General features: G+C 58.7%; 1 protein-coding gene across 1 annotated transcript; it reads left to right on the forward strand.

Annotated features, from left to right (window-relative positions):
- Positions 1-3248: 3248 nt before the first annotated feature.
- Positions 3249-24139, forward strand: LMNA (lamin A/C). Its single transcript, XM_027907073.1, has 12 exons — positions 3249-3703; positions 19091-19247; positions 19438-19563; positions 19657-19827; positions 19934-20059; positions 20174-20394; positions 20486-20690; positions 20824-20931; positions 21086-21205; positions 21289-21384; positions 23125-23379; positions 24043-24139. Exons 1-12 carry the CDS (start codon positions 3354-3356, stop codon positions 24073-24075), a joined length of 1968 nt encoding a protein of 655 aa, XP_027762874.1. The 5' UTR covers positions 3249-3353; the 3' UTR covers positions 24076-24139.
- The last annotated feature ends 942 nt before the right edge of the window (positions 24140-25081 follow it).

Raw genomic sequence — 25081 nt, forward strand, 5'->3', positions numbered from 1 at the left:
AGCTGGAAGGGGGTTGAAATTCCAGGGACGTGGCTGCTTTCTGCCTTGTGAGTCACATGTGGAAGACACAGCCCGAGCTGAGAGCCTCTCCTCAAGCCCCAAGCTCCCATCCACCCCTCACCCTTCTGCTGCTCTGCTGCAGGGTCCTGCACCCCGAGTTCCTTTGGAGCCCACAGAACTTGGAGAGCTCCATGTTTGTGGGCTGAAGCGTGGCTCCGTGCCCGTGCTGGAGCCGTGGAGCACAGACTGTCCTCCTGGCTCATCTGGTTTGAGTTAAACCCTCCTGCCTCGCACAAGTGCCAAGTGCCTCTTTGCCAGAGCCAGTGACTGGCTGGGGGCTGTGCTGGTGGTGGGTTCCCCATCCCCCTGCGCCCGTGCTGGGTCAGGATGCTCCTGCCTGCCTCGCTCTGCAGTGGGGCTGAGGACATGGCCCTGCAGCTCCCTGGTGGTGGAGGGGGGGGGGAACAGAGCAGTGTGGGGCTGTCTGTGCCCAGAAGAAGAGGGTTTGCAGAGGTGTGGTGTGGGGGCATCAACAGCCATCCCATGTTGGGGAGCTCTGCGTGCAGCAACTACTGCAAAGGAGCCGAAGTCTGACCCTCCCCAGGGCTCTTCACTCCGGGCTGCCAACAACCACTGCAGGCCCTGGAGCCAGCACGTTCCCTCAGGTCCCCTGCCTTGTCCTCCTCCAGCTCGGGGGAGCCCTCAGGCTCATCCCCCCGGGGCGGTGAGGAGTGGGACTGCGAGCCAGGGGCCCGTGCACGGCAGGAGCTTCACGGGGAGCCAGGAGGTGCTGGGGGTGCCAGAGCAGGGCCTGGCTGTGCCAGTGACCCTTAGCTGTGATTTTCAGCTATTGCCCAAGCCTGTCCCTCCCTGCCTTTGCCCTGGATGCTGTTTCCCACACTAAGCAAGGAAGCCTTGGCCCCGCTGTCCCTGTCCCTGGGGGTGCTCTGGACCCTGGTGGACACCTCCCGGTCGGGGAGCACCGTTGGGCAAAGGGCACGAGCGCTTTCCCTCCCACCCGGGGGTTACTTTTCAAAACCAAACAGAGCTGCGCAGTGGCAGGCGGCCCGCGCGTGTCCCACAGCGCCCCGCGGCTTGGCAGCCACCGCCGAGCCCAGCGCAGGCTGGACCCGCCTTCGGCAGCGAGACTCTGCGGCGGGGCTCACCGTGGGGCCAGGGCCGCCGCCAGCATCCCCTCTGCACCCTCTGCCCCACGGCACGGCCCTGCCACGCGCGCCCGCCTCGGGGACGTGACACGCGTGGGGGTCCGCGGGGCTGGGGTGTCCCCCCAGCAGGGAAGGGGCTACGCGCATGGGAGGATGTGTGTGTGTGGGGGGAGAGGCAGCCTGGGACGGGCGAGGAGGCAGGAGGAGGGAGGAAAAGGGGAATTCATCTGGGGCTGAACAAAGGAGAGGGGTGAAGGAGAGCTTCCATTTCTCCTATCGAGACACAATCCCCACCCCCCGGGGCCGCAGGGAGACCAGCCCTGGGTGGGCACAGTCACCCCCTGCCCACAGCACTTTGTGTGCAGAGAGGGTCTTCCCGTGAGCAGGGGTGGGGAAGGAGGTGCAAGGAGGGCTGGGGGGGAGGGGAGGGGGCCGGGGGGTGACACGAGCACCCCAACCACCTCCCAAACCCCTCCCCGTGGCCCCGCCAGGAGGGCTGTGCCGGGCCCCGTCCCCCTCGGCCCCCCCATCTCCGTCATGGCTCTGGGGCAGATTCCTGGCGTCGGGCTGTCGCTGCTTGAAAGTTTGATCGTTGCTTTTTAAAAGTTTGATGGGGTCCCTTCCCCATCCCGCTACCGTGCGCTGGCGGGCGGCACTGATGGGCTGCCAGCACGTTAATCATTGCCGGAGTGTCTGTGTGTGCTCTGCGTGTTCGCGTGTGTTGTTCCGTTGCTGTGTGAGTCATTCCCAGCCCGCCTGCGGCTCTGCTGAGCTCCCCGAGCCGGGAAGCCAACTGAGCTTGGATTGCAGCAGGGACAGGAGGAGCCAGGAGGCGGCATGTCGCCTGTGCCCTTGACCTTGGACCCCCTCCGTCCTCAGGGAACGGTTCGGGGAGGTTGGGTTTGGGGTGCCCTGGCTCTCGCCGGCGTCCCCAGCTGCGAGGGGCATCTCCCTTTCCCGCTTTCAATGCCCAAACTTCCCAAGCAGGGGCTCACGAGGAGGAAGCTGGAGCCCTCAGGACCCCCGCCCACCACTCGTTTCTAGGGTGTAAAAGGGTTGCTTTTCCTTTCCCCTTGTCATTTCAGTGCCATTTCTCCCGCATGGGAGGGATTAGCGTCACAGAGCAACACAAGGAAACAGGGGGGAAGTCCAAAAGGCCCCCCCTGCGCCGTGGCAGCACTTGGGGGTGCCAGGAAATGTGTGGCAGATCTGGAAATCAGGAGCCGCCTGAGTCCTGGCAGCGCTTCAAGGGAGGCAGAGCACCCCAAGCTCTGCTCCCAGCACCTGGGAGGACCTGGAATCACCCCACTCTGGGAACTGGACATACTGGAAGGATGGCTGAGTTGCTGGTGGGACTGGGAATGGCTGGAGGAAGGAGAGCAGGAAACGGTGCAGGGAATTGGGGTGGGGGGAAACCAAGTTCAACGGGTGCTCAGGATTTGTGGAGTTACAAATTGTCACAGCTGGGAGGAAGGATAAAACTGGCCACAGCTAGTACTGGGGATAGCTGGGAAATGGGGGTAGCTAGTGCTGAGAGAACTGGGCAAAGCCACTGGGGGGGGGGGGGGGGGCAATCCTCTGGTGCCCCAGGGCTCTGTGATGCCTCAGGATTCGAGGGGGACCCCAGGCCAGGGTGTCTTGGGTGACCTGGGACTGTATTTGGGTCCCTGTACCCCAGAGTTTGGGCTGTGCAGCCCGTGGCTCCTGCATTCAGGACCCCACACACCCTGGGGTGGGGTCACAGCTGCTGAGATGCTGCCTGTCCTGCCGTGTGGGGCAGCGATGTCCTGGGGGGTGCTCATTTCTGCAGCCCCTCTCAGGGTGTGCTTTGCCTGCACCAAATCCCCCCTCCAAGCTTCAATCCAGCCTCCGTGGGGGGAATCACCCCAGAAAAGGGGGGGTGCACAAGGAGTCACCCCGAGATGTGCCCCCAGAGCTGCCCTCCCAAGTCCCCTTTTCCCAGGGATGCCTTTTCCCAAGGAAGGGCCGCGACAGTTGCGAGTTGTCTCCACCCCGATTCTGGATAACTCCACCCGCCGCTGACTCGCAGCTCCTCCTCCCAGTTACAGCCCAGCTGGGATATAAGCAAGTCACTCAGACATCGGGAGCTGCCGCGACAGCTGGGCGGGTGGCGTGGGACATCGCGCCGTGACCTGTGCCGTGTCCTTCGCCTCGACACCGGACCCCATGGCGACGCCTTCGCAGAAGAGGAGCACCCGCAGCGGGGCTTCGGGGACCCCCCTGTCCCCCACCCGCATCACCCGCCTGCAGGAGAAGGAGGACCTGCAGGAGCTCAATGACCGCTTGGCCGTCTACATCGACAAGGTGCGCTCTCTGGAGCTGGAGAACGCCGGCCTGAGGCTCCGCATCACCGAGTCCGAGGAGGTGGTGAGCCGAGAGGTCTCGGGCATCAAGGCTGCCTACGAGTCGGAGCTGGCGGATGCCCGCAAGACCTTGGATTCCGTGGCCAAGGAGAGAGCTCGGCTGCAGCTGGAGCTCAGCAAAGTCCGGGAGGAGCACAAGGAGCTGAAAGCCCGGTGAGTGCCCTGGGAACAGGGGGGACCGCAGCGGGACTGGCGCTGTCGTCATGCTTGGCAGGGAGCCGGGAGGGAAGAAGGAGCAACCTGGAGGAGGCAGGGAGAGGAAAAATCCATGACCCAGCTGGGGCAGGAGTGTCCATGTGAGGACGGAGAGAGGAGAGAAGCTCTCTCAGCACTCCCGCTCTCCCTCGAAGCGCCATCTTTGGCCGGGATGCCCTTGGGGGGAGTTTCGGGGAGCAGAGCTGTGAAGGCTCAGGGCTGGGGTTGGGCAGACATGCCCTGGGCCTCTGGGAGGGTCCGTGCGACGCGGGGCACGAGCGCCAGGCTGGCGGCCCCTCTGCCTTCGTCATTCTGGAGCTATTCCTAAACACGCTCCGGCACAGCCCGGGAAGTGGTGCCAGCCAGCTGGCTCTGTCCTGCCCACAGATCTCGCCTGCTCGTCCTATTTTCCTCTGGTGTCTTTGGCACCAGTTAAAGAACCTGCTCGGGTTTTGTTTGCCTTAACCCTCCCTGTGCCGAGCTGCTCCCGCTCTGTGGGGTCCGTGGCTTTGGGGGAAGCTGTGCAGGGGCAGCACTCGTGTCCCTCTCCCACATCACCCACCGAGTGATGTGCTCCCAGTCCGCATCGAGTCTCGAACCCCCCCAGCCGCTTCCCATTGGATTCATCTCTTTCCCTGCCTGCCATCAGAAATGCCCCCCTCCTGGGCCCCTCCCTGCTGTCACTGGGTGCCTCTGCCCTCCCCTCCTCGGGGCTGTTGCCGGTGACCAGTGCAGGTCCCCTGAGGACGAGGCTCCCTGAGGACACGGGGCTCCCTGGCCGATGTCACTGCTGGCCAGGCAGGGGCTGGCACTGGGCTTCCCCCGGGCTCTGCCAGCCCGTGCAGTGTCAGGATGTGTCTCTGTAGCACTCAGAGCTCCCCGAGTCCCGCTCCATGGAAGGAGCAAGCGGATCCCTTTCCGTCATCAGCTCTGGCTCGCGGCCGGATCCGGGCAGGGCAGTGTCGGGACAACCCCCTCTTCCTCCATTTGATCTTTCGCCTCTTATTCTGGACGCCTCGTTTTGAGTCCGTACCAAATGAGGCTAAAATTAGCTTTCCTCGGAAGATGTCATAATTACTCTACCTAGTGGGAGGGAGAGAACGTGCTGCCTGTTACAATCGTCTCCAGAAGCTGTGCGGGGGTTTATTTACGTTTAACTTTCTGTTTCTCGTGCACCGCTGCATCTCTGTCCTTGGATAAGCCAGCTTCTCTCATCCCACTTGCCGCTCGCCAGATCCCTGCTCCCAGATCCCAAGGATCCGGGTTCTGGCGGGAGGAGGAGCTGAGCTGTCTAAAGGCTTTCGCTACCTTATGCAAGCCCAGAACTATCTTGGCCACGATCTTTCGAGGGCTGCAAAAAATGCCCGGCCCGCAGCCTTGGCTGGCGGGGGAGCTGGGAGCTGGCTGTGCTGGCTGCAGAGCCAGCCCCGTGGAAAATGGATGTGGAGATTTTCCCTACCGTGAACTGTGCTCTGGGAAGCTCGTGCGTGAGCGCTGACAAACCCCCCCCGAAAAAAAGTTCTGTGATTCCAGGGGGTTCCCAAAGAGCAGCTCGTGGCTGGGAGGCGGGTTTCGGTGGGTTTTGGAGAGCGGTTGGTGTGCGGGGCTCTGGGGGACAGGGGTGTTTCTGTGCTGAGCCGTCTCTGAGTCACGCTCGGGGAGGTGGAAGAGCGGTTCTGCGGGGGAAGCCGCTGCTGTTCATTCCTGCCTCTGGTGTGTCCCCGCTTCCTTGGGCGCGGTATCGGGGCTGCTCTCCAAGCCTCGAAACCCTCGTAAAGTCCCCGCAACGTTTGCAAAAGGGCTGCAGCTCATCTCGTGTGCGTGGGGACCCGCTGGCTGTGGCAGCGCTGCTCAGAGAAGGGCACGATCGGCTGCTGAGCCACGTTGCTGCTGGTCAGGCTCAGTTTGGCTGAGGTGTCCCGAGTCTGTGGGGCATGGGGGAATGGAGCAGCCACAAGACTGACTCTCTGGAGGGGTTGGAACTGCTGGTGGGATCAGGAAGGACCTGCTCAGGTTTTATTGTGCTCCCTGACATCCAGTTGCACGGGGATGTGCCTGCTCTGCCGGCTCTCCCTGCCCACCCCAAAGCCCTTGGGTCAGCACCTGGTCTGGGGCTGCTTTGCTGACCTTGACACGGTGACACTTTGGCTAATAAGGAACTAACTGGCAGCCCTCTGCATCCCTCACTGTGCCCATCAGCCATGGGGAAGCACCGGGTATCTCCCACAGGGCAGGCACCCGGGGTGGTGTTATCAGCACCCACAGCATCGCTGCTGCTCACCACAGGGGTTGTCTCACCAGCACAGAGGGAGGGTGGGGGTCAGGGATGCCACTGCATGATGTGTCTGGATGTGACAGTGCTGGGTTCTCTGGGGTGAGGGAAGAGGTGCTGGCTGGAGGGGGAGAGGTTGTGCAAACAGGGGACCAGTCTAACCAGTACAGACACACTGCTGCAAGAGTTGCATGGGTGGAGGAGGGTCTGGGTTGGGAGGTACAGGCAGCTGCCTGCTCTCTCCCTCCTGCCACCCCTCTGTCCCTGGTCAGCTTCTTTACCTTTGGGCTGGACCTTTCCACTGCCTGTTTGGCTTCTCCCAGTGGTGATCCCAAAGTGCCCACCCGGCTCCTTGCACAGGGACCCTGTGCAGCCCGGTGCTGACTGTGCCCCAGGACAAGGGACACCTCCAGGCAGCGCTGCCTGGCCCTGTTCCACGTGTGTCCCCAGCTCTTGATGGCCTGTGGATATGCTGGAGCCGTGCTTGAGGCGAAGCAGAGGGTGTGGTGAGGGTGGCTGGTGACTCAGGGGTGCTGGCAGCACCAGCATCATCCACTCCCCAGACCGTGGGGAGAGACAGGACCAGAGTGAAATGTCCTTGAGCTCCTGTCCCCCTTCTTGGAGGACACCTGGGTTCCAGCACAGCACTGGGTTGTTGGAGAGATGCTCTGTGCCATTTCTGCCCATCACCCCCTCTCTCTGAGCTGATTCCTGGCTCACAGGGTGAACAGGAGCCACAGCCCTTGCTGTGCTCCGTAAGGATTCCCCCCATACCAGATGTGTGATGTGTTTGTCAGTGCAAGGGGTGTAGAGTACAGTCCTTGGGCACCTCCATCACCAGGAGAGGTCCCCTGGGGGGTTCAGTGCCTGCTCTATGGGTGAGGGTTGGCCATGCAGGGCCAGTTCCCTCCTCCAAGGCAGGAACCAGCCCTCGTTAGCCCCGCGGCTGATGAGCGATGCCTTCCTGAATTGCAGCCCCTAACCCGATTAAGCCTTGGCAGCGCCTCTTCCTCCCGGGGCCCAGACCTCATCCCTGGCCCTAATGAGGACAAATCTCCCATTTCCCAAAGGTTGTTGTGGAAGGAGGAAGCTCATCCAGGGGCAGAGCAAGGGAGGCAGCAGTGGGGTGCCAGGAGGTGAACCCCACAGCCCTTCCCCAGCCCAGGGGGTTTTGCCCCGTGCTGGGTTCAGTGAAGACCCACCAGGCAGGAGCAGATAAACAAGACTCATTTAGCTGAAAAAGAGGAGGGGGGGGGGAATTAAGCCTCAGTGCTGCCATGAGGCCAGGCCCCTCTTTCAGTAGCAATGAGCTTGTGCTGAAACATTTTGCGTGGGGTGAAACCTCAGGCTCCTGGGCTGTTCCCCCCCCCACCTCTGCCTCATGGAATCCCTGCCAGGGAGGGAATGCTTCGGCTGGGAGGAGGCTTTGCCCTTTAGGAGCAAACAAAGAGCGGCTTGTACAGCTGGGGATGCTTTGGGGGAGTCGGCGACACAGAACTGGGCTGGGCTGGACCCTCGTGCCCCTCTGGGACCCTCCTAAACACATCACCACGAGCCTCCAGTGCCGCAGAAATGCTGGTTTTCCCTTGACATCTGCAGGCGACAGCTCGGCATGGCTGGGCTCCTGGGAGGGAGGAATTCTTGCCTGTGCAAACATCCAGCCTCTCTTTTTCCAAGGACGACCTCAGCAGAGGAACAGGCTCCAGCACTTTTGGTTGGTGGCCCCGCTCCCATCGCTGTGTTTCCAGCCACAGCTCTTCCCTTTGCTGCGCTGGGGGACGAGGGGAGTGAGAGGAAATCCTCCTGCCTTAAACGTTTTTATGTCGATAGGATCCACTCTTCGAGTTAAGGACCTTACCCTTGGAGCTGGGGATTAAAGAGGAACGACTGCAAAGAGAATCAGGGCTGGGTTTGGTGTGGGAAGGGATCCATCCCTGACATCCTGTCCAAGCCTGGTCTGGTCTCGTGTGCTGCCACAAGTGTTTTTCAGCCTCGCACGTGTCACTTCACTTGTCTGAACGTCATCAGCGCTCAGACTCTGGAGCCCAGAGAACCGGGAGTTGTTCCCAGCATATTGTTCAGGGAGGCAGATGGAGAGGGTGGCGTGGCTGGGGTGGGACACACGGGGTGGCTGCCAGGTCCATGTTCTGCTGAATTTGTGCCCTTTGGGAGCTGCAGTTTCCTCCCCTGCTTCTGGCAACCAGCAGAGGAGGAAGCCACCAGAGCTCTCCCCGTCGTCCTGGCCAAAATTGGGGCTGGCACAGAGGATTACCCGGGAAGAGTCATGCCGGTGTGTTTGGGATGAGCTGGGAATCACCTCCCTCTGTCCTGCCACTGGCTGTGTTACCTGTTTCACCATCCTGCTCTTTGTGAGGCTGTGTGCTGAGCCTGTTCCTCTGTGACGAGCTCAGCACGTTCCCAGACAGCTGAGGCTGTGCCATGTGAAACCTGTCTGTGTCTGCAGCTGCCACCAGACACCCACAGCCACTCACCAGGGTGTCGGTGCCCACCTGCCTCTGCTCCCTTCCCCTCCCTGCCCGGGGCTCAATAGCTCCAGTGTGAAGCTGAACAACTGTGGGGGGCTGGCACAGCCCCCCTGCCCCACTTGGGGTAGTGGCAGCTGCAGCCCTGAGTGCAGAGACCTCTGTGCTGACAGCCAGGCCACCCGGGAGAAACCCAAGTTCATGGAATCATGGAATGGTTTAGTTTTAAAGGGACCTTAAAGCTCCTCTTATTCCAGCTCCCTGTCGTGGGTAGAGACACTTTCCACTAGATCAGGTTGCTCCAAGCCCTAAACCTGGCCTTGAACACTTGCAGGGACAGGGCAGCCAGAACTTCTCTGGGCATGCTGGGCCAGTGTTTCACCACCTTCACAGGGAAGAATTTCCTCCTAATACCTAATCTAAATTTGCCCTCTCACTTTAAAACCATTTCTTTTTGCCCTATCACTCCATAAAATATGTATATATATGTCCTAGTTCCTGTATGTGAAGGACATCACAGCCTGTCTGTGAACCCACGGTGTGATGCAGGGCTGTGGGTGTTGAGGAGAGCCAAAGGGTGTGGAAGTTGGTTAATGAAGTGAAGTGAACCCAACCCACAGAGATACCACAAAACCCAGCTGGGGTTGGGACACCTCCGTTCCTGAGCGAGGCTGAGTCAACACTACACGCTCCTGCTCATAAACCAATTTCATTTTTCCAGTGAAGGTAAAGGTGCCCTTGGCTTGGGGTGTCCTCCACAAGCTGCAGACAGCCCTTATGCCCTGTTTCCGCCTTCCCATGGTGAGCAGGGCCAGGAGTTGTGGCAGCAGCAGGGACACAGTTGTATGCAAAGTGGGTGCTGCCCTGCCTGTGCTTTACCTTCCGTACTTACAGGGTTGCACAACTGCAGGTGTTGGTGCCGTGAACCTGCAGAGAGCTGACAGAGCCAGGGCAGGAGAAAACATGGGCCCTCCTGAAGCTGTTGAATTTTTGTGTTGGGACTGTGAGTGGCTCAGAAGAACCTCTGTAGGAGCAAGGTTCTGATAGCACAGGTCTCTCCACCCTCCTGGACAGGAGCCACCTCCAACCACTTGTTCTGGCTCCTGCCTTCCACACTGGCATCCTCCTGCCATCCACTTTAGTTCCCCCGTCCTGGTCAGGAGGAGTTTGGCGTCTCCCTGCCGTGGTGCTTGACTGGAGCTCAGAACTTCCAGTTTATCGGGGGGGGTTGTTTAATAACAATGTAAGGACACACTTTCTCCCTTAAAACCCCATCTCTGAGTTATGTGAGCCCAAATAAACATCCAAGCTCTTGGCACTGATGTGTAGCGTGTGGGCTTCAAAGGGCTGGGAACCCAAAGGAAACTTGGCCCCAGTGCCCGTGGGCACTGAGGGTGGCCAGTTGCCCCACTGCAGCTCCCAGTCCCCACTGGGAAGAGCTGCATGTTCCCCTCTCCTTGCACTGGAATGGGCTCTCCATGGCTGTGGGAGGGCTCTGGAGCAGCCCTGGCAGAGCAGGGGGATGAGTCACTCTGGGCCGCGTGTCTCTGGCTGGAGCAGGGTGTGGCACTGCGGGGCCGCATTTCGGGGGCCCCCCCTGCCCCGGCAGTCACGCTTGCCTACCCTTTCCTTCCTGGCATGACAGCGGATAACCTGCTCCCCAGCAGCATCCGTGGGGTGTGAGGATGCTCCTCTGCAGGACACTCTGCTGAGTGGGGAGAAAAAACTTCAAGGAAGTTTTCCAAGCTGAGCCTTCGTGCTGTGGGCTTTAGGGGGGGCAACAGGAGCGTTGTAGAGAGCAGCCTTGCCCCCTGGCATCGTACTTTACCATCTGCGTGGCCCCTAGACCCTCCTTGTGCAGGGCAGGGACATTTCACAGCCCAGCCTTAGCTGTGCCACTCCTGTGGAAGAAGCTGGGTTGTGTTTCCCCCCGTGGTGAGCGTGGTGTGGGCACGTGGGGCTGAGCAGCAGGGAGGTGGTGGGGAGACCAGGGCCCTGTTTGCAGGGTGGTTCTGTGCAAGCAGCAATCAATTGGGGCCGAATTGTGCTTTCTAGGGATGCCACGTCTGCAGTCCTCTCTCTGGGGAAGTGGTTATTTCCTGCCCACGTGCCAGAGCAGGTCTGGGCCCCATCCCGGCACAGGGCAGGCTGGAGGGGTGAGCGGGCAGAGCGTATGGCAAAGCACAGCAAAACATCGGCGTTCACCTTGGCCGCTGTTCATCCCTGCCTTTTGCCAGTGGCATCCCATCCCATCCATCCCAGCAGCCACCCTGACAGCGGTTGGGGCTCGCAGTGCCGGCGCTGACTCACGGCGGCCACCGGAGCGCAAACAAAGCAGCTCCAAGCGCAGCCCGTGCCGGCCTCGCTGCTGCCACCGCCACAGGCAAACAGACCTTGTGGCAATGTAAACACCTCGCCTGCCTTTATCTGCGCTGCTGGAGCCGGGATAGCAAACCCTTTTGTTCCCAGGAAGATGGGTGGCAGCTGCATCCAACAATCCCCCACTTTGTTTCCCAAGCAAATGTTGCTGGACGGAAGCTTTGCGTACCCGGACTTATGGAAAACAAGGTGAGCTGCTGCTGCTGCTGGAGGGAAAAAAGGAGGCCTTGAGCTTGTTCCGTGTTTTACCTCTCTTGGCTCCTCTCCACCTTGTCACACCTTGTGCAGGGACTCTGTTCCCGCTGTGGGTCAGGATGCAGCAGGTACAGAGCGATCTCCTCGTCCCTTCCCATCACCCCTTTGCATTCAGGGACCACATGTGTGAGCAGAGGGAAAGCAGGCAATGTCTGTACGGTGGCAGCATGTTTTCCTGCTCCTGGGGCTGGGATTGCATCCCTGCTCCTTCTCCACTGCCCCAGGTCCTGGCCGTGTTGCCAGCTCCCAGTGAAACAGGAGCTCGCGGCTGTTTCCCCCCAGTGCTCCCGGTCCTGAAGACATGACTAATGTGAGTGACTCAGCTCCCTGTTTTTAACTCTGTTTGTGAGGCTCTGGCCGTGCCCAATCCCCCAAGGAAACACTGGGAATCTGTGCTTTGTCTTCCTCCTTTGAGGTGGTGGTTTATGGGCTCGACGTTTCTCGTTCATCCGGAGAGGGATGTACTGAAGGGAATGGAAAGTTCTGGGGTTTCCATGGAGGTGCAACACTCAGAGCTGACAAAAAAAGACCCACAACTGTCCCACTGAGATTTAGCCCAGTTATCACAAAACTAAACCCTAATGACCCCCCAAGCACACTCCTTTCACAGAGTAGATCCAGTCAAGGCTGGGCAAAACTCCTCAAATTTCATCCAGTTCAAAGTGTAATTTTTAATTTATTATTACATTCAGTATAATACAATTATATTAGTTATATTATCACAATGGTGAGACTTGGAAGCTCCTTCTTCCCTCCTCTTCCCAAAAGCTTTAGTCAGGCTTTTGTATCATGTAGTACCTACAAATGGTTAGGAAATTCTGGATTGGAAAAACAAGCTGACAACTCTCTTGGTGGGATTTTTGGGGATGTCCTCTGCAGGAGTTCGAATCAATGCTCCTTGTGGGTCCCTTCCAACTCAGGATATTCCATGATTCCAAGCTTTCTTCTTGTGCCTTTCCTGCTGAAACTCAGAAGGTGGAATTGAGTGGCATGGAGGGCGGTGTATTCACATATTTGAGTAATGTCTCTAAATTCTCTTTGCAGCACAATTCCAGGCTTTTTTTAGCAAGTTCCTTTTTCCTGATGAAGGGCGTTATTGCTTTAATCTATATTTAAGATGGCTTGATCCAATCAAGTGTCTTTTAGATAACGCAGTTCAAATTCCATAGGAAACCAGGGAAAGGCAGCCTGGCGTGTTTGGAACGGCTGGGTTTGCTGGGGATTGCCCAGTGTTTGATCATGGTGTTCCAAGCAGTTGAGATGTTCAGGTTCATTAAGAGATAGAATCATGCAGTTTAGGTTGGAAAAGTGTTCTGAGATTGCTGAGTGTGGCTGTTCCCTCAGCACTGCCAAGGCCACCCCATGTCCCCAAGCAGCACATCCACTCGTCTGTTAAATCCCCCAGGAAGGGTGACTCCACATCTGCCCCGTGCAGCCTGTTCAAGTCTTTGGTGATTTTTTTTTTTCCAGTGGAAAATGTAGTTTTTGCAAGGGAGGAACCAGCCCTCCCTCTGGAAACCCCAGGCTCAGCCCATCCCCTCCGGACCTGCACAGACACTGGCCAGGTTTTCACAGTGCCACCCAGACAACTCCCACTTCCTAAATCCAGTTTCAGCTGGTGGCACTTTGCATGTCACCCCAGCCTGGAGGCTGTTTCCAGCTAACCCAGGATTTGGTGGTGGGGAGGTTCCATAGGGAAATCCTGCCCTCATTTTGTGGTGCCAGGCTCGGTGCGCTCCCGGCGCCGGGGACTCCGGCGGCTGATCCTCCCCAGCGCTTTGCATCCTCTTTGCATCTGTCTCCTGGGGCTTGCTGCTCCCTGGAAAAGCTACAGGCGGCTAGGAAAGGGAGTTCCACAGGCAGCAGTGGGGAGGGTCCCACAGTCAGCAAGGAGGGTCCCACAGATGGCAGAGAGGTCCCACAGGCAGCCAGGCACTGGCAGACCTGGTGGGACGTTGCGATGCCTGCTCCAAGCTGGGACACATGTCCGTGGAGGATAAATCCTGCCCTTTGTCCGTGCAGACACACATATTTATGCCTGGTGCAAACCTCCCCCAGAGAATGCAGTGTGGGCAGTGGAAAGCCAAGTCCTGCACGTTCCCCCCCAGTGACTCCCACGTGGCAAAAGGGCAACACCCCCTTTTCCAGCTCTAAACGCCCTCTGGTAATGCCATCCACCCTCCAAAACCACGGACCCTCCTGTTACTAGGGGGGACTCAGCCCAAACAGCAGTGTCACTTGGTGACTTGGGGTTTCCATTCCGAGCTGCTGGCGGAGGCTGGGATGAGTCACCAGCTGGCGTGACAGCCCGGACAGGGAGCGAGCGACCCTGGGGCTCCCCAGCCAGCACCCAGCTACAGCACCATTAATTCTAAACAATTAATACACTGTTTATTCTAGGAAATGCGTTTCCAGCTTTTCAGCAGTTGCGGGGCTGTCGGTCCTCCTGCTCGGGTTGGTTGTGGCGCTGCTGGAGCCAAAGGGCTTCTTCCCTCGTGAGGGTGGCAGTGGGTGGGCACGGGGCCTTTGCTCTGGTGCATCCAGGGAAAGGGGAAAAGCTCCTTCAAGCCTTCAGGAGGGGCACGTGTGGCCAATCCCTGCGGGGACTGCTGTGCTCAGGTCCCATCGGGCTGGAGTTTGTGTGTGCCACAGCTCCCAGTGATGGGGCTTGTGGAGGGACAGGAGTTACTTGGATCTGTGGAATGCCACCCTGGGGGGGTCCATTTGCATCCCCATGAAATGTTTTTTCCTGGTCTCCAACAGAGCAGCGGTTTTGGTTCATTTGAAGGAGGCAAGGAAAGGCCGGATCCCAATTCCAGGAGGGGGAAATCCAGCTCTTGGGAGATGCCAGTGAGCTGTTTCCATCCCTCTGGGGCCCTGTGGGGCTGGACAAGCCCCTTTAGCCCCAGGGATGAGCACACCCTGGCACCAGGAAGGGTCTTTGGCACCCTGACGCCTGAGGGTGGGAGCTGATTCCCTGCACCCACGAGCAGGGCTGGCGCTGGCATCCCCAGCTCCCTTTGGCAGGGCTTTGGTGCCCCACAGGATGCCGGCCCCGTGCAGATGTTGTCCTCGCTATACATCACGCTGGCTATTTCCAGCTCCCCTGCTAGGAGACCAGCCCGTGTTTATCCTGGTGATTTGGCAGAGTTGCTGCGGCACAGATGAGTCAGGAGCTGGGAGAAGCTGCTTCGCCACATTCCCATTGCCCCACCACCGAGGTTTTCCAAGCCCGCCCCTCCTCGTGCTGTCCCTGCTGCTTGTTCCTGTGGGGCCCTGGGCCCTGGGATCCTGTGGGGCCCTGGGATGGGGGAACAATCCTTGGTGGACCAACAATGCCTGGTATAGGACAGCAATCCCTGCAGTAGGACAGTGATCCCTGGGATTCATACAGTGATCCTGGGGCCAATCCCTGGCACTGAAGGCAGTGCCATGAGGAGCAACCAGCTCAAGGTGGGGCAGGACAGGTTTTCTGGGCCCCTCCCAGCAGTGACAGACCTCCGAGGGCACACAGTGCCTCTTCCACCCTGATCTCCCAAGCTGTAAACCTGTCAAGAGCCTTTCCTGGGATAGCATTCTCAATCCTGCAGTGGTGTGGTGTGGCCAGGAGCAGGTGGACATGGGCCTTGGCAGCCAGGTGGGACCCAAACCTGCAGTCCCGGGGGATTTGCAACTGTGTGTAAAGATTTATGGATGGGGCATGAGCCGGCGAGTTCCCCGAGCTGGCACATCCTCCAGGGTGGGGCAGCTGCGATTTGGAGCAGGGAAGGAGGGAAATGCCTGCACCTTCACTGGCTCCAGCCCATCCATTTGTCCCCTTCCAGCGTGTGGAGCCTGCTGCTGCCCAAGCTTCAGCAACACTCACAGGGATTTAATAGTGGAGGGTGGAAACCAAAGGGCGTTTCCTAAAATCGCGTGGAGTGGGCTCTGGCGTCTCGGAGAGGGTTGGCGTCTCTCCAGCAGCCTGGTGGGCTTGTGCCTGAGGCTGCTTCAACGAGCTCTGGTGACTCTGTCCCGTCTTGACTTTTCCAGAGGGGGAGCCCAAACCTGCCAGGTTTCCGGGCTGGGATTTTGGGGCAGAGTCGGGGCAAGCAGTAGCAGATCCTGCCCTGTGGGGCTGTCCCCGAGCCCTCTCTGAATCTGCCGCGTTGACTTCGCAGCCTCGTGTCTGTCAGTGCTGAGCGCAGCCAGAGCAGATCCAACTTTCCATTAACATTTGGATTTTCTGGCAGCTCAGCTGCAATTTTCATTCTTTTTTTTTTTTTCCTCCTTCCTGCTTTTAAAAGCTAAAAATAAAACGTCTTGAGGCCCCTTTTCCCTCCATCTTTTTCTCTTGAGACGTTTGTTTCTTGAGGATTTGATGCTTCTGTTGTGTTTTCTCCTCATGGATTGTTTTTACCCACGGCTGTCCCAGCACAGGGGATCAAATCCTGTGGGACACTGAGCTCACGTCCCCTGCCTGCAGGCAGCCAGCCCTCTGGGGTGGCTCTCTGCTTCCCTTTTCCCTGGGGGATTTGGGATCACAGGATCCCAAGGCTCTAGCAGGCAGGATGGGGAAGCCAGTGGAACTCTCTGGGAGCAGGAGGAAGGTCTGGCTTTGTCCCCTTCTCCGGGGGAGTGGGAGCGACGCAGCTGCCATGGAAGTTTTTATTTTTAGCTGAGTGCCAGCTGGAGCCTGGGAGGTTGCTGGGGAATAAAAGCAGGACCTGAGGGGAGGAGAAGGGAAAACTCAGAGCCCTGGCTGGGCTGGGGATCGACAGGGCTGGCATGGAGCAGTGGGCACTGGGGTCCCTGGCACCAGAGAGGAGTCACCTGTGGGCTGACAGCTCATCTGGAAGCTGCTGCCACGTTCAGGGTCGTGGTGTGTTTGGAAGAACACAGGGGGAGGTGCTCAGGTCTCGGGGAGCCGAGTCACACAGACCACTGGACCTGCTGGAGCAGAGGACAGGACAGGATTCCTCTCACCCCTCTCCCTCCTGCAGATCTGCCCCCAGGCTCAGCCCCACGGCAGTGAGCTCCGAGCTCCTGGCCCTGCTCCTCATGCTGGAACCCAGAGCTGAGCATGGGAGGCTTCCAAGGCAAAGGGATTTGTCCTTGAGTCATGTGGGATTTACCACGGGGCTTTCCAAGCATCAATGCCCAGAGCCCTGAGTCCCCCTGGTCCCTGGAGAGGGACAATCTGATGGAGACACGAGTGTAACTATCAGCATTTCCCCCTCTGTTCGTCACTTATCAATGAAACTGCTGTCCCTGAAAGCGCTGGAGGATTCAGGACGCTCCAGAGCCCCGTCCTGAAGAGCCGCTGCCCCCTGGCTGTCCCCAAACCCCCACAGCCAACACGGCGAGCAAAGAGCTGCAGCAGCAAAACGCCCGGGACGAGCCTTTCCTGGAGTCCCGGGGAAGTTCACCCCGTCAGGGACGGCAGGATTGGACCCCCCTGGCAGTGCCGGGGTGGCCACGCTGGCTGTGGGGACGAGTCACGGCCACGCGGGAACACTGGAACTCTAACCCTGGTTGCAGTGAGCCTGGGAGCTGCTCCCGGCTGGCATTCCTGTCCTGTGAGTCACTGGCATGAAGGGAGTGGGTTGTGCAGGAAGGACCCGGCGCGGAGCTCCGGCGGCAGCGCCGGCAAGTGGGACCGTAGTTCTCTGGAAAAAAAAGGGGACCAGCACCATTTCTTGGTCAGTTATTCCACTGCAGGCTAAATTCCAAATTCTCAGGATTGCTTAAATGCTATTTAGGCACCAACAAGGGTATTTTATGGAATTCATGGACTGTGAAATCATACTCTGTGCACACCGAGACCCTCTTACCTGAGAGCCCCAAACACTGAAAGTATGATACGAAAATCCGACCACAAAAAACGTCATATAATTTATCACAGATCCGACATGTTACACTGAGCCCTTTGCACCACAACAGGGAGTGTTCTGGGCTGGGAAAGGAACTTTCAGAAATGGAAACAAAGGCAGAAGATGGTTCTTCACACACTTCCAAGAAAAAGTCTGCAAGCTGCTCCTGGATTCCCAGAGGCTCTTGGGTTCTGCTTTTCCTGACAGCAGCACTTTAGGTGGTTTTGAATTTTGTTACTGTACATGTAGGAATAGTGATTTTTTTAAACTGTTCTTCCTCAAGCTGAATTCCTGCTCTTTTAACATAGAATTCATCCTGGGATACAAAGTGGGGTTTCTGCTTAAAAACAGTAGCCTGGGATTTTGAAACCCTTGGTTTAGTCTGCAAAATAACAGAGTAACTTTTCCGTGCTGGCTCGGATCAGGAAACAGAAAGAAATGCTGGAAAATCTGCTGTTGGCCAAGCCAGGATCTTCCCACATCCCTGCGAGTCGGAGAATGCCATCCCTGCTGGTGCTGGGGTCCCATTGCTGGTGGTCCTGAGGTCCCATGGGTGGACTGGACCTGCCCTGGGATGGGCTGAGTGCCGCCTCCCCGCTCCCTGGTATTTGTGACCCGTGATCTCATGGCATGGGTGTGCACTCCCTGCCCCAGGAATGTGCCCCGGGGCTGGCGAGCAGCCAGCGCTTGGCCAGGGCTCACCCACAGCCAGGGGCTCCACCGCTGGTGCCCGGGGTGCTTCCCACCTCCCCCTGTGCCACAGCCCATTCTGAGGGAGGTGGGATGACAATCCCACTCTGGGGTTGGTGGCTGCTGGGGGCCGTCTGGGTCTTGTCTTTTTATAGGACCTACCAGAATAGCACCAGGCTGCATTTTAGTAGTACAGTCAGATCAGGTTCCCTGGTCACACAGCGGGGAATGGCCTTGGCCTGCTCTCAGAGGGCTGGAAAAGCAAGGGAGGCAGTGGGAGCCAGGATGGTGCAGGAGTCTGGAGGGTGATGTTGGAGGTCAGGAGGCCCATCCACAGCCCTGTGCTGGGCGGCTGAGGTGCCACAGCTCTGCACCACCCAGTGACAGCTGAGCTCATGGTGAGCTCTGGCCACCCCAGGGCAACCCCTGGCCCCTGTTTATCATCCAGTGCCCCCCACCTGCTCCAGGAGAGGCACCAGGCTCCTGGCACTGCCAGGGTGCCACTGGCCCCTCTGCCTGCTCTCCTGGGTAGGGCAGTGCTGGCTGCAGGGCATCCCCAGCTCCTCCCCTGTGCCATCCAGCCCTGTGTCACATGATGCCACACCACGCTGTGCCACACATGACGGCATCATGTGCTCTGCCACACCACAGCACGCTGCACCATGTCACACTATGCCCCACTGTGTCCCACCACGGCGTGCTCCAGTGTCCCCACCACCCTGTGACACTGTGCGTGTCACACGTGGGGACTGAGACACCTCCTGGTCCCCCAGTCCTCCCCAGCCCGTCCTGCTCTCCAGTATCCACACTGGGGCTGGATGGCTGGGGCCTGCTGGTTTTAGGAGTGTTAGGGGTGATCCTGCAGCTCTTTGGGGGGTCATCAGAGGGCTGTGGATGTGATTCTTTGTGTGCTTGAGTTGCAGTTCAGGGGGGAGTTTCTGAGAGCAGCCCTGAGGGGAAGGATTTGGAGGTGTTGGTGGATGAGAAGTTTGACGTGACCTTAGAGCGCCTTCCAGTACCTAAAGGGCCTTTAAAAACTGGAGAAGGACTTTGGACAAGGGACTGGAGTGCCAGGACAAGGGGGAATGGCTTCCCACTGCCAGAGGGCAGGGTTAGATGGGATCTTGGGAAGAAATTCTTGCCTGTGAGGGTGGGAAGGCCCTGGCACAGGTTGCCCAGAGAAGCTGTGGCTGCCCCATCCCTGGAAGTGTCCAAGGCCAGGCTGGATGGGGCTTTGAGCAACCTGGGCTAGTGGAAGGTATTCCTGCCATGACATGGCGAGGGTGGGGACTGGACGAAGTTCCAAGGTCCCTTTGAACCCAAACCATTCTATCATTTCCTGATTGACCAAATCCTTCTGCACCTCTGATTCTCCCTGCCATGCAGCTAACCCGTGCCATCCTTTGCCCTGCAGGAATGCCAAGAAGGAAGGGGACCTGCTCACTGCCCAGGCACGCCTCAAGGATGTGGAGGCTTTGCTTAATTCCAAGGAAGCTGCGCTCTCCACAGCCCTGGGCGAGAAGAGGAACCTGGAGACTGAAGTGCGCGATCTGAGGGGGCAGGTGGCCAAGGTGAGCAGTGGCAGCCCTGCCTCCAACTTCCCCAGAGACCCCTCTGTCCCCCCCTACCCGAGGGCTGCCGGGTCCCCGCTGTGCCAGGGGGGGCTGTGGGGCAGACGCAGTGGGGTGGTGGGTGCCCAGCCACGCCAGATGTTGGGATGTCCAGAGCCCACTGTGATGTCCCTTCTCAATTCCCCGCCAGCTGGAAAGTGCCTTGAACGAAGCCAAGAAGCAGCTGCAGGACGAGATGCTGCGCCGCGTGGACGCTGAGAACCGGCTGCAGACGCTGAAGGAGGAGCTGGAGTTCCAGAAGAACATCTACAGCGAGGTGAGCTGGGGTCACCTGGGAGAACCCCTGCTCCGCAGGGGCTGTGTCCCCCTCCTGAGGTGACACCGTGTCCCCTGACCTGCCCCCTCCCAGGAGCTGCGGGAGACCAAGCGCCGCCACGAGACGCGGCTGGTGGAGATCGACAACGGGCGGCAGCGGGAGTTTGAGAGCAAGCTCTCCGAGGCCCTGCAGGAGCTGCGGAGCCAGCACGAGGCCCAGATCAGGCTTTACAAGGATGAGCTGGAGAAGACCTACGGGGCCAAGGTGAGCAGCACCCCCCCCAACAGCACCCTACTATCCCCCCGGCCCCACAGAGCGCTGGGTGGGCAGCGGGTGCCGGGGATGCTGACCTCCCTGTGCTGTCCCCCAGCTGGAGAACGCCAAGCAGTCGGCTGAGAGGAACAGCAACATGGTGGGTGCTGCCCACGAGGAGCTGCAGCAGACCCGCATCCGCATCGACAACCTCTCCTCGGAAGTGAGCCAGCTGCAGAAGCAGGTGAGCAGGGGTTCCTCGGGATGTCTGCCCTGGAGATGGTCCTCTCCTGGGGGTGATCCCCTTCTGGGCGTGGTCCCCGGGTGGAGTGGCCACCCACACCTTCCCTCCCCACAGCTGGCCGCCAAGGAAGCGAAGCTGCATGATTTGGAGGATATTCTGGCCAGGGAACGCGAGACCAACCGGCGCCTGCTCTCGGATAAGGAGCGGGAGATGGCCGAGATGCGGGCGCGCATGCAGCAGCAGCTGGATGAGTACCAGGAGCTGCTGGACATCAAGCTGGCTCTGGATATGGAGATCAACGCCTACCGCAAGCTGCTGGAGGGCGAGGAGGAGCGGTGAGCTCGAGGCCCTGCACCCAGCTCTGGGCTACGCGGGTCCCAGCCCTCCTGTCCTCACTGATTCCATCTCCCCTTCTCCCCCTGCCAGGCTGAGGCTGTCCCCCAGCCCTTCCTCCCACAAAGGTGGGTCCCGAAGCCACTTGTCCACCTCGGGCTCCTCCAAGAAGCGGAAGCTGGAGGACAGTGAGAGCCGGACCAGCTTCTCCCACCACGCCCGGACCAGCGGCCGTGTCGGAGTGGAGGAGGTGGACTTGGAGGGCAAGTTTGTCCGTCTCAGGAACAAGTCCAATGAGGCGAGTTTCCTTCAGGGGGGATCCCTGGGGGCCCTGGGGTGAAGTTCAGCCCTGCTCCACGGGCAGGAGGTAAATGGGGCAAGCTGGGGAGGAACTGGGATTCTGAGGGTCTCTCTCTCTCTCTCTCTTGCAGGACCAGGCGATGGGGAACTGGCAGATCAAGAGGCAGAATGGGGATGATCCCCCCATCACCTACCGCTTCCCCCCCAAGTTCACTCTGAAGGCTGGTCAGGTGGTCACGGTGAGTCCCTGCCCAGTGGAGGATCCAGCCCTGCCAGGCCACTGGCGATGCAGAGCAGTTGGGGTGTTGCTTTTTGCAGTGACAGACCCGCCTTCCCCGGGCTCTGGGCTCTGCAGACCCGAGAGGTCACTTTTCCACCGCTTCTCTCCCCCAGATCTGGGCCTCGGGAGCTGGAGCGACCCACAGCCCCCCCAGCAACGTGGTGTGGAAAGCCCAGAGCAGCTGGGGCTCCGGGGACAGCCTGCGCACCGCCCTCATCAACTCCAACGGCGAGGTGAGAGCCCGTGGCAGGTCTGGGCTGGGGCACGGGGAGTCAACAGGCACCAAACCCCCCAACTGCCTTCCTGTCCCCCACAGGAGGTGGCCATGAGGAAGCTGGTCCGCACCGTGATCATCAACGATGATGAGGATGAGGATGATGACGAAATAAGCATCCACCACCGCCATCACCACGTGAGTAGGGCACTGGGGGTGCCAGTGATGCCAGGGGGGTTCAGGGGGGGTGCAGTTCTGGTCCCAGTCAGGGTGGGAGGCAGCTCAGCCTCACTCAGGGTCAGGCGTAGCAGGAAGTCTGCTGCGGAAACAACAACCTGAGAGAAGGCAACAGACCTCTGGCACCTGGAGGAGATCCCTGCTCGCCAAAGAAGGACTTCAGACCTGGCTGGAAGTTCTCCCCAACCCTGAGCAACCTTGACATGCCACAAAAAGCCTTGGAGGAGCCAGAGGGAGGCTGAGCTGGTACCCGGTGTCACCGGGAGGACGGGATGGACGGAAGTTGATGGATGACACTTCTTGGCAGCAGCTGCTCCATCCTCTCTGCTTCATGAGGGTGCTGGAACAAATCCAGAGGAGGCTTTGTCCTTCTTCTCAGCCCATCGTTCCCCTCACAGAGCTGAAATATACACCAGGAGGATCAGTGAGCAGAGCAGGCAGCAGGCAGAGGGAGCAGGCAGCAGGCAGAGGGAGCAGGCAGCAGGCAGAGTAGGCAGCATGCCAGGAACAGAACTGCAGCCACTTCTCCCAAAGAAACATCCCTGGCTGCAGCCCAGGAGCCCCCACCAGCCCATCCCACAGGATCTGTGTGTCCTGCACGGTAGATGCCCACAGGGATCAGGCGTGGAGAGGTGGCAAGAGATCTGCTGGATGCTGCCCCCGGGGCTCTGCAGGAGCGGGATGGGGAATCAATCATCCGCTTTGAGTTCTCTGGATCTGAAGAGCTGTGCTGCATCAGCGGGTTGAGCTGCTGGATTGTCCCACTCTGCTCTGCCCTTGTGAGACCCACCTGCAGTGCAGGGCCCAGTTCTTGGGCTCCCAACATAAGAAGGATGTGAAGCTGCTGGAGCAAGTCCAGAAGTAGCCGTGAAGATGCTCCGAGGGCTGGAGCCCCTCTGCTCTGGAACCAGGCTGGGAGAGCTGGGGATGTTCACCTGGAGAAGAGAAGGCTCTTCTGGCTGGGGAGACCTGAGAGCCCCTTCCAGTACCTAAAGGGGCTCCAAGAGAGCTGGAGAGGGACTTTGGACAAGGCAAAATGGCTCTCCACTGCCAGAGGACAGAATTAGATGGGATACTGGGAAGAAATTCTTCTCTATGAGGGTTTTGAGGCCCTGGCACAGGTTGCTCAGAGAAGCTGTGGCTACCCCACCCCTGCAAGTGTTCAAGGCCAGACTGGACAGGGCTTGGAGCAAACTGGTCTAGCGGGAGGTGTCCCTGCCCATGGCAAGGGGTGGCACGAGGTGATCTTTAAAGTCCTGTCCAACCCAAACCATTCCATGATTCAGTGATTCTCTTCTACATTGATTATCCCTGGGCAGAGGAGCCAAGCTCCTGCAGCCAGTGCTGCCCTTTCATCTGAAGGCTGAATCTTTTCCAAGAGCAAGTTTCGCCTTGGGCAGCCTCCAGCTCACGAGGCGGCGAAGAAGAGGATGCTTTCAGAGGAGCACAGTTCAGGTGTGCAGGGCAGGTCACCCACTGGCATCACACCAGCCTCAGTCACGTGGGATTAGAAACACAAAAACAACAATTCTGGTTTATTGCTTTTAAACCACACAATGGAGAGGGTGGGCGAGCGCAGACCCTCTTTTAACGTGAAGAGGTCCCTGGGGTTACCCCACCATCCTCGGTGCAGGGGTCCAGCGCAGAGGATACTTGGGCAGGGGCTCACGGTCGTTCTGTCTGTCCCCCCCTCACGTCTAGGGGAGCTGCAGCGGCTCTGGGGACCCCGGTGAATACAACCTGCGCTCCCGCACCGTGGTGTGCGGCACGTGCGGCCAGCCGGCCGACAAGTCGGGCACCCAGAACGCCGGCGTCAACACCATGTCCTCGGGCTCCTCCACCTCCAGCGTGACCGTCACCCGCAGCTACCGCAGCATGGGCGACTCCGGCATCGGCCTCGGGGACAGCCTGGTGACCAGGAACTACCTCCTGGGGAGCTCCAGTCCCCGCAGGCAGGTCAGTGCCACTCCCAGCCCCCGGGGCAGGGCTGGCCCAGCGCTGTCCATTCTCAACGGGGCAGCACTGGAGGGGTCTCATCACCTCCCTCCTGTCCTTCTCCCTGCTTTTGCTCTTGGCCTCACACCAGCCTCTTAGTAAGGGATTGGAGATTCTGAGAAGGATTGGAAAGGGATGTGGCCATAGCGGCTCCCCATCATCCCACCCCGTCCCGTCCCATCCCATCCCATCCCATCCCATCCCATCCCATCCCGTCCCACCCCACACTCGGCCCCCTTGGCACCCCAGAGCATCCTCCATGTGCTCATTCCACCACTGCTGGGTGTTGTTCCTGCTGGTAACATGAGCATTTCAGCACTTGAACATACATTTTATATCTATATAATATTAGATTAAGATGCACTACATTCTGTATTAATACCCTCAGTCAATATTATACCCTCAGGTATCACCTACCAATAGTTCTCAGATTTCTGAGCTGTGAACACCCCGGCCTGGGGGGGTTATTTATTACACCCCAAGGCCCAGGGAGGAGGTGAGCCCTGGGCACACACTGTCCAGGCACTGTGGGCATGTGGAGGATCCCACTTGACACTCCACAGCCAGAGCAAACAGTGACACTGGGTTCTTCTTAACCCTCTTTTTTTTCCTTCTCCCTCGCAGGCTCAGGCTGTGCAGAACTGCAGCATCATGTAACCCCGTGGCGCATTCCTGTGGTTCCTGCCCATCTCCAGCTAGGTGATTTTTTTTTTTCCCAAAGCAAAAGAAAAGGTTTTTTTTCCCTTAAAAAAAAAAAAAAAGAAAAAAAATATATCAAAACCCAAGTTTGGGGGTTTTTGTTTTCTATAGCAGGAATTTTATATATATATATATATATATTAAAAGTGCTAAAAGATGCTTTGATTTTTTTTTTTTTTGTAAAGGAAAAATCTATTTCTATATAAAAAAAAATCCAAACCAAAAAAAAGCTTCTCAGCTTCACAATTTTTTTAAAACTTCAGCCAAAGACAGCGAGAAGTCATGTTTACTGAGCAGCCATGCAGGAGGAGATCATAGCTGAAACGCTCTTTAGATTGTACCTTTTTTGCCAAAGCTTTTTACATAGGACTGGGAGAAGCGCAGCCATCCCCACCGGGGCTGCTGTCCTCCTGTCTCGAGTGGAGCACAGTGCCTTTACAACCCTTTTACTTGGGATCCGAAGCCAAAATGCCCCTTTTTTTTTTTCTTTTTTCTTTTTTTTTCTTTTTTTTTTCTTTTTTGGAGTTGTGATTCCTGGTGGTGCTGGCGTGGGGGCTCCTGGCAGCTTGCAGGCAATGCCCACGTCCGTCCGTGGCCATTGCCCCCTCCCCAGCCCCCTGCCCGCCTGCACTCCCAGTGCTCCACGTACTGTATCCCCCATATTCCCCATCCCAGGCACGTCGTGCCCTTTGGGTTCCCTCTCTGATTTTTTAAGCAGCCAAGTTGTGCCTTAGCCAAGGCGGGGGCCAGGCTGGGAGCGCCGCTGGGCCCCGCACGGCATCGAGTGGAGATGGAGTAGGGGAAGTGAAAACCCCCCGGAGCCACACCCCGGGACCAGGTGGATTTGGCAGCTGGGGTGACAGACCTCGCTCCTGCAGGCTCAGCACCAGCAGGGCCCTCCAGGTCCTCCCTCCCTTTTGGGGGCCACTGCATCGAACGGGGTTCACCCCAGTTTTTCTCGGCT

This window comes from Empidonax traillii, unplaced genomic scaffold (genome assembly GCF_003031625.1).
Source record: "Empidonax traillii isolate 1590-97213 ecotype Southwest subspecies unplaced genomic scaffold, ASM303162v1 scaffold1397:size233085, whole genome shotgun sequence".
Taxonomy (NCBI): Eukaryota; Metazoa; Chordata; class Aves; order Passeriformes; family Tyrannidae; genus Empidonax; species Empidonax traillii.

Excerpts from the sequence above, each read along its gene's own strand:
- LMNA (XM_027907073.1), top strand. The coding sequence starts at position 3,354 with ATGGCGACGCCTTCGCAGAAGAGGAGCACCCGCAGCGGGGCTTCGGGG. Across the intron at positions 21,385-23,124 it reads TCCACCACCGCCATCACCAC|GGGAGCTGCAGCGGCTCTGG; the intron begins GTGAGTAGGGCA and ends CCTCACGTCTAG. Across the intron at positions 23,380-24,042 it reads GCTCCAGTCCCCGCAGGCAG|GCTCAGGCTGTGCAGAACTG; the intron begins GTCAGTGCCACT and ends TCTCCCTCGCAG.